This window comes from Mus caroli, unplaced genomic scaffold (genome assembly GCF_978045245.1).
Source record: "Mus caroli unplaced genomic scaffold, Mus_caroli_1 scaffold_2, whole genome shotgun sequence".
In the NCBI taxonomy this organism is placed as follows: domain Eukaryota; kingdom Metazoa; phylum Chordata; class Mammalia; order Rodentia; family Muridae; genus Mus; species Mus caroli.
The window spans coordinates 68,702,407-68,717,912 of NW_028227257.1; the positions used below are offsets into that span (position 1 = coordinate 68,702,407).

The 15,506-nt window shown below is 36.5% G+C and overlaps 1 protein-coding gene and 1 non-coding gene across 3 annotated transcripts; one reads left to right on the forward strand and one right to left on the reverse strand.

Annotated features, from left to right (window-relative positions):
* Positions 1 to 233: 233 nt before the first annotated feature.
* Positions 234 to 365, reverse strand: LOC115030513 (small nucleolar RNA SNORA17). Its single transcript, XR_003836105.1, has one exon. It is a non-coding gene; the product is annotated as a small nucleolar RNA SNORA17 (small nucleolar RNA).
* A 10,131-nt stretch (positions 366 to 10,496) lies between these two features.
* On the forward strand, positions 10,497 to 12,271 carry LOC110289647 (olfactory receptor 4F3/4F16/4F29). Of its 2 annotated transcripts, XM_029474396.1 has the most exons (2): positions 10,497 to 10,506; positions 11,343 to 12,271. In XM_029474396.1, exons 1-2 carry the CDS (start codon positions 10,497 to 10,499, stop codon positions 12,269 to 12,271), a joined length of 939 nt encoding a protein of 312 aa, XP_029330256.1. The 2 variants fall into 2 exon arrangements, with proteins under 2 accessions (XP_029330256.1, XP_021011600.1); XM_021155941.1 differs by lacking the exon at positions 10,497 to 10,506 and having other exon boundaries at positions 11,318 to 12,271.
* Positions 12,272 to 15,506: the final 3,235 nt, after the last annotated feature.

Sequence of the window (15,506 nt, forward strand, 5' to 3'; positions counted from 1 at the left end):
GTGTATGAGGAAGTCAGGTGCAAGTCATAAGACTTAGCTGCAGTCCCGGGCACCATCTTGGGACTGCTGCCACACCTGCTCCTCACATCACCCTTTACCTGGCCTTGCCAAATGACCCATTTTGAGGGTCCTCTGTCTCAGGCTCACTCCTGTTGGGGGCCAAAGTAAGGTTTTCCTAGTCTTTGGCTTATGCACAGGTACTGGGAGCCCATCCAGGCTTGCTTTTTTCTGGGAATGTAAGACTACTAATCATTTAGTTGTTCATAGGTCAGAACAAAGAGCATAGACATGCCCTCTCTTTCCTCTGCCACCTACTGACACACATGTGGCATGTCAGCTACATCTGCAATGTCTCCTGATACAGAACTTTTTTAAATTGGGTATTTATTTCATTTACATTTTCAATGCTATCTCAAAAGTTCCCCACACCCTCCCACTCCCACTCACCCACCCACCCACTCCCACCTCTTGGCCCTGGTGTTCCCCTGTACTGAGGCATATAAAGTCTGCACGACCAATGGGCCTCTCTTTCCACTGATGGCCGACTAGGCCATCTTCTGATACATATGCAGCTAGAGACATGAGCTGGGGGGGTGGGGAGGGTACTGGTTAGTTCATATTGTTGTTCCACCTATAGCGTTGCAGATCTCCCCGGCTCCCTGGGTACTTTGTAGGTTTTGTTTGTTTGTTTTCAAGTGTTTTAGTCTTTTTACATCATCATCATCATCATCACATCATCCAATGATGTTTTTTTCTTTGAGTTTATCTCTATAATCTCTATAATGGATTTTTGTATATTGAACCAACCTTGCACCCCTGGGATGAAGCCTACTTGATCATAGTGATGGTTTTGATGTGTTCTTGAATTCGGTTTGCAAGAATTTTATTGAGTATTTTTGCATTGATATTCATAAGTGAGATTGGTCTGAAGTTGCCATTTTTTGGATGGGTCCTTGTGTGCTTTAGGTATCAGAGTAATTGCGACTTTATAGAATGAATTAGGTAGTATTCTTTCTGTTTTTTGTTTGTTTGTTTGTTTGTTTTTGAGACAGGGTTTCTCTGTATAGCCCTGGCTGTCCTGGAGCTCACTTTGTAGATCAGGCTGGCCTTGAACTCAGAAATCCGCCTGTGTCTGCCTCCCAAGTGCTGGGATTAAAGGTGTGCACCACCACTGCCCGGCTCTGTTTCTTTTTTAATGAAATAGCTTGAGGAATATTGGTATCAGGGCATCTTTGAAGGTTTGGTAGAATTCTGCACTAAATCCATCTGGCTCTGGGCTATTTTTTTTTTTTTTTTTTTTTGGTTGGGAGGTTTTTAATGACTTCTATTTCCTTAGGGGATATAGGCCTCTTTAGATAGTTTATCTGCTCTTGATTTAGCTTTGGTACATGGAATCTGTCTAGAAAATCAACCATTTCATCTAGATTTTCCAGTTTTGTTACATACAGCCTTTTGTAGTAGGATTTAATTTTTTTTTAAAGAATTTATATTCACATCAAGTGTTTACAAGGCTACTCTCCTTTAAAATTCAACCAAATTTGTTAGCTTTAATTTTTTTCAAGTTTTTGAAATTAAAATATGATTACCTCATTTTTCTTTCCTTTCCTTTCCTTTCCTTTCCTTTCCTTTCCTTTCCTTTCCTTTCCTTTCCTTTCCTTTCCTTTCCTTTCCTTTCCTTTCCTTTCCCTTTTCCTTCTCCCGTTCCTTGTCCCTTCCCTTCCCATCCCCTTCCCTTCCCTTCCCATCCCCTTCCCTTCCCTTCCCTTCCCTTCCCTTCCCTTCCCTTCCCTTCCCTTCCCTTCCCTTCCCTTCCCTTCCCTTCCCCTTCCCCTTCCCCTTCCCCTTCCCCTTCCCCTTCCCTTCCCTTCCCTTCCCTTCCCTTCCCTTCCCTTCCCTTCCCTTCCCTTCCCTTCCCTTCCCTTCCCTTCCCTTCCCTTCCCTTCCCTTCCCTTCCCTTCCTTTCCCTTCCCTTCCCTTCCCTTCCCTTCCCTTCCCTTCCCTTCCCTTTCCTTTCTTCTCTCAATGCTCCCCTTTATCTTCCCTTGTTATTTATGGAAAATGTGAGGTAATATTTTACTGCAGCCTGAAGCTATGATCTGATTACTAGTGATGATTAGCACTTATATATATATAAGTGCTGCATATATATATATATATACATATATATATGTATATATATGCAGGATGTTATACTAATAAAATTATAATTTATAGTTTCTCCTCCTTCCTTCTTCAGGCAGCACTGCCAACACAACCAATAGAAGGAGTGAATCAGTCTGTGGTGTCAGAGTTTGTGTTCCTGGGACTCACCAACTCCTCGAGTATTCAACTATTGCTCTTTGTGTTCTCCTTCATGTTTTATGTGACTAGCACGATGGGAAACTGCCTCATCGTGTTCACTGTGGCATCTGACCCTCACTTACACTCTCCCATGTACTTTCTTTCTTGAGAGACTTGAAGTTCTTGTCATACAGATCTTTTCACTTGCTTGGTTAGAGGTGAAACAAAGTATTTTATACTATTTGTGACTATTTTGAAGGTTTTTTTTTCCCTAATTTCTTTCTCAGCCTGTTTATCATTTGTATTAAGGGTGGTTACTGATATATTTGAGTTAAGTTTATATCCAGTCATATTTTTTCTCTGTAGTCACTTAGTGCTCTGAATTTGCCTTGTAGAACTGCCTTCAATGTTTCCCATAGGTTTTGATATGTTGTGGTTTTCTTTCATTCAACTCTAAAATGTTTTTAATTTCCTTCATAACTCCCATCTTTGCCTATTTTTATTCAGTAGTAAGTTGTTTAGATCTCAGGAGTTTGTGTACTTTCTGTTGTTGTTCATATACAGCTTTAATCTATGGTGGTCAGATAATATGCAGGTTTTTTTTTCTGAATTTTATTTTATCCATTAAGCCTTGAATTTTTCCTAAATATGTGGTCAATTTTGTATAAAGCTCCATGAGCCTCTGAGAAGAAGGTGTATTCTCTTGTGTCCCAGGAAAATGTTCTGTAAATAATGTTAGGTCTATTTAATTTGTGAAGTCCTTTAGCTCAAGCAGGTCTTTGTTTAGGTTCTGTCTGGGTGATCTCTCTATTGGTGAGAGTAGGGTATTGACATCCACCATTTTTAATGTGTGAGTGTTCGTATATGATTTAGTAGTATTTCTTTTGCAAACTTGGGTGCTCTTTTATTTGTTGCATAAATGTAGTTCTAAACATAACAATATTCATGGTGGATTTTTTTCTGTGATGAATATATAGTAATCTTCCTTATCTATGATTACTTTTGATTTGAAATCTATTTTAACTCATGTAAAAATAGCTACACCTGCATGCTTCTTGGGTCTACTTGCTTGCAATATCTTTTCCGAGCCTTTCATCATGAGCTGATGCTTATCCTTGATGGTGAAGTATGTATCTGGGATGAGCAGAAGAATGAACCTGTTACCTACTCCTATCTTTTATTTGGTAATTGAGTATTTTAATAATGAAAATTATCCATTAACAGTGTTTATAATTTGTTGATATGATATTGGTTCATCTCACCTTTTTGATCAACTGGTCTGCTTATTTCTTGTATTTTCTTGGGTACAGTTAACCCTTTCAGGTTGAAGTTTTCTTTCAAGAGCCTTTTGTAAAGTTGCATTTGTAGATAGATCCCACTTTTTTTATTGTGGAATATTTTTCTTTCTGCATTTATTGTGATTGAAAATTTTCCTGGGCATAGTAGTCTATGCTGTCATTCAAGCTTTAAGAGTCTTCTCTGAGATGTCACTTGTTATTGTAACATGCCTGCTTTTGCATGTTGCTTGTTTTATGTGTTAATTGCTTTTAATATTCTTCCTTTGTTGTGGAAATTTAGTGTTATTATTATATGCCATGGGGAATTTATTTTCCAGTCCAGTTTATTTGGTTTTCTGTATGATTCTTATATCTTGAAAAGCACATCTTTCTTTAGATGAGGGAAACTTTCTTCCAAATTTTGTTGAAAATATTTTTGTGCAATTGAAATTGTTTTCTTCCTTTTTCTTATTTCCTATTAGTTATAGAATTTGCCTATTCACAGTGTCCCAGTTTTCCTAGATGTTTTGTGCCTAGATTGCTTTATTTATTTAAAATTTTCTTTGATTTAGGTGTAATTTTCTTATATCTTGCCCTTAATACCTGAGATTCTGTCTTCTATCTCTTATAGGCTGTTGATGAGGAACACCTCTGAGGTTTTAATTTGACTTCCTAAACATTTGTCTTAGTCAGGGTTTCTATTCCTGCACAAACATCATGACCAAGAAGCAAGTTGGGGAGGAAAGGGTTTATTCGGCTTACACTTCCATGCTGCTGTTCATCACCAAAGGAAGTCAGGACTGGAACTCAGACAGGTCAGGGAGCAGGAGCTGATACAGAGGCCATGGAGGGATGTTCTTTACTGGCTTGCCTCCCCTGGCTTGCTCAGCTTACTCTCTTATAGAACCCAAGACTACCAGCCCAGGGATGGTCCCACCCACAAGGAGCCTTTCCCCCTTGATCACTAATTGAGAAAATGCCTTACAGTTGGATCTCATGGAGGCATTTCTTCAACTGAAGCTCCTTTCTCTGTGATAACTCCAGCTGTGTCAAGTTGACACAAACATAGCCAGTACAACATTGCATTTCAAATTTAAGTTCAGTTTGTACTTTCTTTACTCATACTATACTATGTCTAGTTTTATGTCTTGAACAATTTTCATTATTTAATTTCACTGTGTTTTCACATAATTTATTAATGGATTTATTCATATTCTTTTTATGGTCCATGGACACATTAATAATAGTTATTTTGAAGCTTAATCTTGTGCTTCAGCTATATTACATTTCTCATGGCATAATGTAGTCAGTCAAGTTGCTGGGTTCTAGTGAAGACATTGTGTTGTGTGTTAATTGTGTTCTTAGAAGTGGTGTCTGAGCATCTTGGTTTGGAATGATAGGTGTTTATGTCTGTCCTTGTCATTGTTGGGTAGGTATTCCATTCCTTGTTTCTGCTTTTCTCTCTGGATCTTAGGAAAGTGTGGTGGCTGTGGATTGCCATATAAAGAGTGCTATTAAGTCTCCCACTGGCATGGTCAAGGCTCACAGAAAGTGAAAGCAGAAAGAATGTAAGAACTGGAGGATGGGGAGGACTGTGCTGGACTTGACATAGCTGTTGCACTAATGAACTTACAGAGTCTGTGATTACCTGCTCCGAATCTACACAAGATCAAACCTGTCACAATTTTAGCCTGGATGGAGGAGGTGCTCCCAACTCTCTACCTTTAACCAGAGAACTGTAGGCAGTTGCTAGCTGGTGAGGAAGGAAGAGTTACTCCTTGAGATTGTGACCTTGGATAGTTTGTCCATGATCCAATGCATGGCCTCGCACCCTTGCACATATAGGCAACATTAAGTAGATTCATTGGTTAATTGAACAAAAGAAAAAGACACAATGTTGGGAGAGGAATGGGTTAAAGTGAATGTTGGATGAATTGAAATGGAAATTGTGGTTGGATATATTTCATTTCATATATGTGTAAAAACTCAAAGAATAAAAAAGGAAAATTAGTAACAAATGAAGTAATAAAACTATTTATGCAAAGCAAAATGTCTCCTCATAAGGGATTTATGTCTATTTCTCTCTATTAAGTGCTTCTCTTCTTGGCTACCATGGGAAAAACAAATATTCCTGTGGGATAATCTCCAGGCCATGCTATTTCAGTCTCCCAGAAAATCCCAGATCTCTGCAGCACTATGTGGCCACTTCCTCCTAGAGCTACAGTTAGCTTCCATCCTAACAAATGTAGAGGTATTTCTTGACTACAAGAATCCTGTAGAGGACCTAGTTGACACTTTGGGAATGATCACATCTTATTCTGTTATGATATTGTTTTTGTTCCTTTAAAACAAAAGGTAGGTGAAGGGGGAATAGTTATAATATCAGAGAATACAAGTTTCTCTGTTTTAAGGATGGAGGTTTTTTTTTTTTTTTTGGATCTTTGATACAAAATTTCTGTTCAGGTATTCACAGGCAATTACCTTTTTTGGTCCTTAGAGTTTATATACCACATTGGTGAGCAGATCATCTACCTTAAATACTGTTCTCATTAATTCCTGTCTCCTAAGTCTATGTTCATTACCTTGAATATATTTATTAATAATTCTCTGTCATCTTATAGCGTAAGCTCAGGCAACACTATTTAACTGTTTGTCATTTTACTTTGAGTGTTCTAAATAATTATAGCTTTACTTCAACCTGCATTCTTCTCCATTATCTCAGAGTTCCTCTAACTGCCCTGCTATTCCTGATATGGGTCATTTGCTTGAAATGATTTCTCAAGTTTTATCCTAAAATATTTTAATTGATTATGGTGTCATTAAATACAACATTCTGAACACTTTATTCTGTGATCGCCTTGCTATAGCTATCGTCTTTTAGTTTACTTTATGCATTATACAGTAGATGGTGCTTCTGTAATATTTTCCATACTCTTCCTATTTATATTAATGTTAATAGCAAATGTTTTTAAGCTTCTAATACAGAATACATTCTCAGTAGATACAGTTTAATTAATAAACTAATTTGATCAAATGTTACATGGAATAGAAACAAAGACAACTAAGTTTACACTTGCTTTGACTTGGCTTGTACAATCATTATTGATTTATATTTGCATGTTTTGTGCATATATGTGCCCTTCATTTGTATGTGACTATGTCTAAAAAATAGTAAGTGGTGGATGTGTAAGAGATACATTTGCTATCTATATATATTTTTTCCAAAAATCCCATCAATACTTTTGCATGCTTAGAGAGGAAATGGAGAGTAATTTGAAATAGTCTGGGAAGATTTTTAAAGCCCATGCCATGCATCACTCTACTGTAATGTACTAAAAAGAATACTCTAAATTTTCTCTTGTTAGATGTGTTCATGAGGAGAAGTAGAAATTTTTGATGGGTGTCTGGATATTTAAATTTTGCACATACTTGGTCAGCATGTCCGTTATGCTATTACAGGGTCTCCTGCTCAGTACACTCAGGGCTTCTCAAATAAGTATGACAGTCTTATGGGTCATTCACATGTCTACTACATAGCAAAGAGCAAATTTTATATCCATTATCATGTTAGCATTTAGACACATTGTGAGTCTAATTGATCAGGTACTGGAAAGAGTAGTCTTTTTCTCTCCTAATCACAGAGCCAGGAATAGTTGTAGATCATTTGACAGGAAGGTGGAACTGGATTTTAGGATCATACTCATTGACCTTCTGGTTTTCCCCTTTGTCTGATTAGTACACTCTCCCCTCTTCCCATAGTTTCTATGACTGATTCTCTTCCATTTACTACCTTCTTCCTCATTTTTTCTACCTCTCAGATTGTTGCTTAAACTTAAAAAAAAATGAGTGTTATTATGTACCTACCCAAGAACCTTTTCTCCTGTGACATGCAAGTTGTATCCTATTGTTTTGTACAGAGCTCAGTGCTTGAGATTAGGCTACTAGTTGTGATTAGTATTAATTTCCATATGAGAAAAATTTGCATCTGAAGACAATGAGGTATTATTAGCAGTGTTTTACTTTAGAAATGTTTAGTGATTTTCAAGCCCATTGTGTTTTGTGAGAAACAGAAATGAAAATTTAGAGTATCAAGCAAAGAATCTACATATTGTCGATCAAGGTGCTTTTTAATTTATTATTATCATTCATTTTTCACCATAGTTCATCTTCTCCATAAATATATTCTATTTTCTAAATAACATGAACGCTTTATTTCAAACTTATTTATGTATATATAAAATATAATTTTCTCTACTCTCTGTATATCATATATTGTCCAATGTTTTATATTACAGATACTATTTGTGCACTTTATGCTTTTCTAACTGATTTACTGAGCGGGCACCTACAGATTTTAGACAAAATCATGACTTTTACCACATGGTATGATAAAGACAAGCATTGTGAATTTTTATTGATTTTTGGTCAGCATTTATTAATTTTACAAAATGTTTTACTATGACATTTCAATTGATTCTCATAACATATGTTGACTTTTTTACTCCTCCTCCTCTTCCTCTTTATTAACACTTCTACATTTTTAAAGTCTTCTACACTTTTAATTTCTTCTTCTTTTAGCTCTATATCTTAGCTCCAAAATATGATAGAAACTGTACAATATTTCTCCTTCTATGTCTGGGTTATTTTACTGACAATGATCTCCAGTTTCATCAATTTTATTGAAATAAATATAAAATTATTTTTATTGTTGTGCAAAAGTCAACTGTGTATACCTAACACAGTCTGCTTATCTATTAATTTGCTGATGGGCACCTGAGTTCCACAGGTGGTTATTGTGAATAGTGACACAATGCACATGAACCATCAAGTCTCCTTGTAGCATGGTGGTATTTTTCCCTGTGGCTATATAACCAACAATGATATTGCTAGAGTGTATAGAAGTTATAGCATTAACTTTGTGAGGAGCTTGAATACTTATTTGTCTAGTGTCTAGACTAATTTTCTTTTGGACAGTAGTGACTAAGGGTCCCTTTCCCCATTCATTTTATCAGTATTTTTTGTTTATTTTCCCCATGGTAGTTGTTTTGGTTGTGGTACAATAAAATTTCAGTGTAGTTTTTATTTACATATCAATGATGATTATGCATATTAAGCATTTTGAGGAGATTAAAAATGTGGGTGCAGAATATATGTTCCAATAATACTATTCTTTAAATTTTTTTTAAAATTCTGAATTTTTTTCAAACTGACACCAAAGTAATAAGTGAAAATGATGTATGACAGTAACAATTATTTTCATACTTTTATTCATAGTTATTAGTCAGATTTTATATATTGTGTAATTACTATTATGCAAAACATTTTAGTGCAAATAACAGAAAAATTGGGTCAAATGTTAATTGTTAGTTTTAATATATAAGTCATATTTTAAATTTGGGTACTTGGTTCTTTTTTTGTAGGTAATTTTCTATAGGATATTCAGTTTGTAGATCAAGAATCCAGAGTGCTTGGTTCTGCTTCTGAGTTCTGCTAATAGTGTGAATATTCAGTTTATATTATTGAGTCTCAAGGGCTTTTTTGTTGTGGTTTTTTTTCTCTGTGGGATAATAGTAAATCTATAGTGAAGTAGTTCTGGGTGCTTACTAGGTGATTATATTTTCAGACTCAAAGCCTTGATTTCTTTTTATCAGTAGAACATTCCTAGTCCTCTCATAGGTGAATCAGTTGCTCATGTTTCTATCCATGTTTCCTTCTTAACAGACTCTTCATTCAGTTTATTCTTCCCATATAGGGAGCATATGGAATTTCCTTCTCCAAGGTCTCACATTTCTGAGCATAAAAAAGCAGAAGAAATCTTTTGTAGGCTGTGGACTGTGGGTTCAGGAGATGACAACAAAGCCATTTGACTTAATTGAGTGTATAAACTCTTGACTGAGCAGTCACAAGTTCAAGTGAGACCAGGACATGGTGAAAGTTTCTGCTATGCTTGAGACAAAGAGGTAAATTAAGAAGGTATCATCAGCCTCTGAAGCTGTGTCCACGATTGAAGGACATCAGAAACAGATTCTCCATCCGAGTGTCTTCTAAGGTAATATAATTTTTAGATCCTAAACCCACTGGGAACTTACCTTAATTCTCATAATCTTTTTCTCCCCTCAATTTCATGCACACTCAAAAATTACAAGGTGTCAGTTGTTCTTTACTCCTGGATTTAGTTATATATGATCAAAGCTAAGAAACATCTGTATTGTTTTCATAGATTATGGCTAGTTTGCTTTTCTTTTAAATTGATAATGAGTTCAAAGTGTGAAGCTTTGAACATACAACATATCTACATAATGTCAGACATAGCAACAATCCTGTTATAAAATACCAGACCAGTGAGCATAAAACCAAAATGAATATGTAAAAAACCAGTCCAAAACAACAAACAAACAAACAAACAAATGAAACCAACACACCAAGAAACAAATAAGCAATAGATGAGTAAAGTCAGGGCAAAGATGAAGAAAGCTTCCCATTTTCTCTTTCATAAAAACAGCTATGAGCATGTTAGGAAATGTGTACAGTTATTAGGTTTGTAGATGTATTTTTTATCCAAGGTAGCCAGATAGGCATGCACATTAGGAGAAGAAAGTGTGAAATGTTAAATGTACTCGTATTTCTCAGGCTCAGAGAAAATCCTTGCAGGACCAGATAATAGGCTCCAGAACAATCCTTGTAGTGCTATGGCCAGTAGAGGCTTGCTATAATCTGGGTGGAACTTGGAAGTATATGAGAAAAGATTCAATGGATCAGTTTGAAGTAGATTCTGGCAAGAGAGACAAAACAGTGATGGAGAGCAAGGTCCCATGTAATTCTAATTGTAGTCAACAGATGAACTTGTCAGATTGACAGACACAGAAAGTAGAATAGCTACTAGAAATGAGAAAAGGGTCTTTCTTAAGAGTCATGATTTAGAGATGCTTCATAGACCTAATGTTTCAAAGTTATATGATGAAGTTTGGAATATTTATTTCACAATACTATGAGATATTCCATATTGCCAAACTCTACATTCAAATGGTCAGGATGATAACTTTATGTCCTATTATATAAATCACATTAAAAAAGATATGAATTACAAGAATAGGAAAACTTCTCAACATGACAAAGAATGTACATTCTGCCTTTGATAAAGTAATTGCTTTTTGTATACTATATTAGTTTCATTTATTTAATATTAATCAATATCTTATGATTTATCCTATACCATTTAAATTCATTTCCAGCATATTATGTAGTTGCCACTTTTGGACTGAGATTCAACCATTAATTTTCAGATTGTGTTTCCATTAAAGAGTCTTGTGTAACTCTTATGAGAAATATGAGAATTTTAATAACATGAAGAAATGATTTAGTATTTCATGGTCATATGTAACATTGTGTCCTATTTACCTTTGGAGAAAATTACATTTCCCATGAACTCTTTCTTTATTTGTAAGCAAACATAATTACTTGCTTGCATATTCTCTTTATTGGTGTAGATATCTGAAAATTTTAGTTTTGTGTGATTTCCTCATTAATTCTGGGCTGTTAGAAGCTTCATTGTTAGTTCTTTTATGAACTTTGAATTATTCTTTTATTATACAGTATTATTGTAATCTTCAATATTATTCATATCATTATAATCCAGTCTGTGTGGTAAATTTTATAATTAGTTTTGTTGATAACATAAATGCAAGTAATCAAATTACTACCATTCCTAATAATTTTACTTTCCCATCATTTTCTTAGCTCTCATAAATGCAACTGTAATCCAGTTGGCTGAACCAATGGATGGAGAGAACCACACAGTGGTGTCTGAGTTTGTGTTTCTGGGACTCACCCACTCCTGGGAGATTCAGCTCTTCCTCCTTGTGGTCTCCTCAGTGCTCTACATATTAAGCATGACTGGAAACATCCTCATTGTGTTCTCTGTGACCATTGACCCTCACTTACATTCACCTATGTACTTCCTACTAGCATGTCTCTCCTTCATTGATTTGGTAGCCTGCTCTGTTACTTCCCCCAAGATGGTTTATGACTTGTTTAGAAAGCACAAAGTCATCTCCTTTGGAGGCTGTATCACTCAGATCTTCTTTATCCATTTAGTTGGTGGAGTGGAGATGGTGCTACTTGTGGCCATGGCATTTGACAGATATATAGCCATATGTAAACCTCTGTACTACCTGACCATCATGAGTCCACGTGTGTGTGTTTTGTTTCTGGGTGCTGCTTGGGGTCTGGGCATTAGCCACTCATTGTTCCAGCTGGCTTTTCTTATTGACTTACCCTTCTGTGGCCCAAATGTACTGGACAGCTTTTACTGTGACCTTCCTAAACTTCTCAGATTGGCCTGTAGAGACACCTACAAGTTGCAGTTCATGGTCACTATCAACAGTGGTTTCATCTGTGTTGGCTCTTTCTTGTTGCTTCTTATCTCTTACATCTTCATCTTGTTTAGTGTCTGGAAACATTCTTCAGGTGGTTCATCCAAAGCCCTCTCCACTCTCTCAGCTCACATCACAGTGGTGTTTCTCTTCTTTGGTCCTACTCTGTTTGTATATACATGGCCCCATCCTAACTCCCAGATAGACAAATTTCTTGCTCTTTTTGATGCAGTTCTTACTCCTTTTCTGAACCCAGTCATCTACACATTCAGAAATAAAGAGATGAAGGTAGCACTAAAGAGAGTTTTCAAAATATTATTAACTTTTAGAGGTATTTCATAAATAATATACCACCTTTACTTGAATAACAATATGTCCTCCATGAGTCATTTTTGAAATGGAATCAGTGATGTTCATAATTAATGAGTCTTTTCATGTTTGACTGAAATGGAAATGTGAGGGTTCTCTGTTTTACTGGGTCCAAAACGTAAAGGAGCCTTTTCCTGAAGTGGACACAGGTGAAAGTTTGTTTTGCACATGAAAGGATGCATGATGGTTTCTTTGCTAAAAACAGACATGCGTTGTTTTTCCTTACATTCGTTTTTGCACTCCATTTGTCATGACTACAGGGAGAGAAATGCACCAAAAAACTTTTGGTGGTGTGCTGGTAATTTCTTGGAGCTTCTTGCCACTTCTGCAGACTTGGGCTTATTGGCAGAGTGATATCAGCTGAGACAGATGAACATGGAGTTTTGTGAAGACAGACTCATGAGCGAGACACTTGGTGAGGCAAGAACCATTGAGGACACCTGATGTTTGGAAGGAGTATAAATAGGACTCAATGAACTGTGAGAGGGGCTGCTGGTAGAGCTAGCTCTGCAATGCTTCTTGGTCTTGTGTATTCTCTGATTTTTGCTTTGTTCAGAGAGGCTCAGCTGAGAACTTCTAACATCCCTGCTGATCCTCCTGCTGACTCATGCTGAGGCCTGGCTGTCTCTGCTAGGTCATGTTATCACTGCTGAGTCATGTCTGCTATCCCAACTTTACAGAATTGGACTGCTGGCATATCTGTGAAGTGTTTGCCAGTAGATCGAGCTGCTGCTGCTGCTGCTCACTTTTGAACTGAACTGCTGAATTCCTGACAATGCAGAAGGGATTTGCTCCAAAGAACAATGTGTAAACAGGTTTACTTCTCCCTGTATCTTTTGTTTTCCACTACATCTGGTGGGTGGTGGATTAGAAGGGAGGTTACAGTGTTTAAGAACTATTGTTGAAAGGAAGCATTGAAAAATTAAGGCTACACTTAGCAGTGCATTCACTGAAGAAAGATTCAGTCAAATAAAAATATATGTTGATTAATATAGTGTGTACAAATATACAGCAATTATATTCCATTTCTAGCTTATTTTATTTTATTTCAAAATTATCAGTCTGTTATTATTTTAAAGCTACTTATATACTTACTAAAATAATAATTTGTCAGAGACCATCCTGTGAGAAAGCGAGCCCTTCACAATCTCCCTAACAGGCCAAATGGCCTCTTGCTAAGAGCTGGTTATCACCCACTCCTCCCTATTCCCTTCCTGGCACCTGAGGCTGTAAAAGCTGAATTATGGTCCCCTCTTCCCTATCTCTTCCTGAACTCCCATGCCATCCAAGGACATGAGTTAACCCAAGGCTGTCAAGGAGGATCTATGTTCCAGAGATAAGATGCAGAGTGCTGCTGCCTCTCACCTGACTTCGGCCCCCATGTCAGCAGATGCCCGCTTCTTTGTTCTTTGTAAAATTCCCCCTCAACCCCTCCCCTATTCCCTGAGATGGATGCTTTAAAAACAAGGCACCTCAGCCTAATAAATGAGACCTTGATAGATACCCTTCTTGGTCTCCTGCCTCTCCTTCCCTTCCTCCCATTTCCTTCCAGGTTTGCTGTCCCCCTCACACCCATGAATAACTGAATCCTGTGGGACGGGATAATAATTAGTCACCTGTCATTGAATATTCTAACTTTCAACAATGATAGGCAATTCTCTTCTTTGTTCAGTGCTAGAAAATATCCTTGTCTCATCAAAAATTTTTTATGCCTATTACAAGCTATCATCTTTCACTTTAATATTCCTGGGAAGACACATCACATCCAGCTTCTCCCCTGAGCTCAATCCTGTACTGTTTTAGGGAGTCTAGCTCAGTGTGTATCTATGACCCTTCCTTGAATGCAATCTTCTTAATGTGGCAGATAAAGTCAAGGTCCCATATTAAGTGCCCTAGCTTATTCTAGCCAACCCTGCCTCCTCTACAAACTCTAGGCTTTGGCCAGAACCCACCCTGACAGTGATACAAACTACAGTTCCCTCTAATACCAAATATAAGTGTCTTCTATGCCATGTATATCCCCGCACCCAGGTGTGGGCCAGGATTCACATTCTGATCCAATCCCATTTGTCCACCCAATTTTATTTTACATAAGCTATTCCCACCCTCCAGGCCCAGTCTACCCACACATTCTCTATTTTGCTCCAACCTCCTCTGTTCATATCAGAAACGCAGCTAACAAAAGAAGTTCACATGACTGGATCTCATTGAAAAAAAAAAGCTAGATTAAGTATTTATCTCTCCTCCAAACCTAAGGGTTCTATAGAGTATTTGCCTAGATGAATTGCAGGGCATTGGTTTTAAAAGAACAACCATAAACTTTATCAAAGAATTCAAGAAACTTAAAGAAGATAGGAAAAATGGATCAGGAAATTAAGGAGAAAGAACTTACGGAGAATAAATGGCCAAATGATAACCAAGAAAACACAAACATAAGTCTGATGAAATGATGAAGACAATGCAGCAATTGAAAATGGAATTCAATAAGGAGATAGAAACTTTGAAGAGAATTCTTTCCAATAATTTACTTATAAAACAGAATGAAACCCTAAAATTATAATGAATCTGTTGTGATTCTGATAGGTTTGCCTTTATATATTACTTGGCCTTTCCCCCTTGCTGCTTTTAAACTTCTGCATTTTTTTGCCTTTTGATGATTAAGTAATGGGAGGATTTTCTTTTCTGTGCCAATCTGTTTGATGTTCTGTAAGCTTCTTTTACCTTTATAGGTATCTCTTTTTAGTTTAACGAAATTTTCTTCTATGATTGTGTTGAAGATGTTTTCTGGGCCTTTCAGCTGGTAATCTTCTATTCCTATTATTCTTAGGTTTTTTTTTTTTTTTGTGTCCCAAATTTCCTGAATGTTTCCTGCCATGAACTTTTCTGATTTTGCATTTTCTTTGATATATTGATTTCTTTTATCTTATCTCATACACCTGAGATTCTTGTATCTTCTGTATACTGTTGATGATGCTTATGTATATAATTCTTGTTCATTTTCCTATGTTTTCCATTTTCAGGATTACCTCAGTATGTGTTTTCTTTATTGCATATATTTCTCTTTTTAGGTCTTAGACAGGTTTATTGATGTCCTTTACCTGTTTGATGTTATTTTCCTGATATTTTATATTTATTTGCTTCTTTTAGTACTTTTAATTGTTTGAATTTATTTTCCCGTAGTTCCTTAAGAGATTTATTCCTGTCTCCT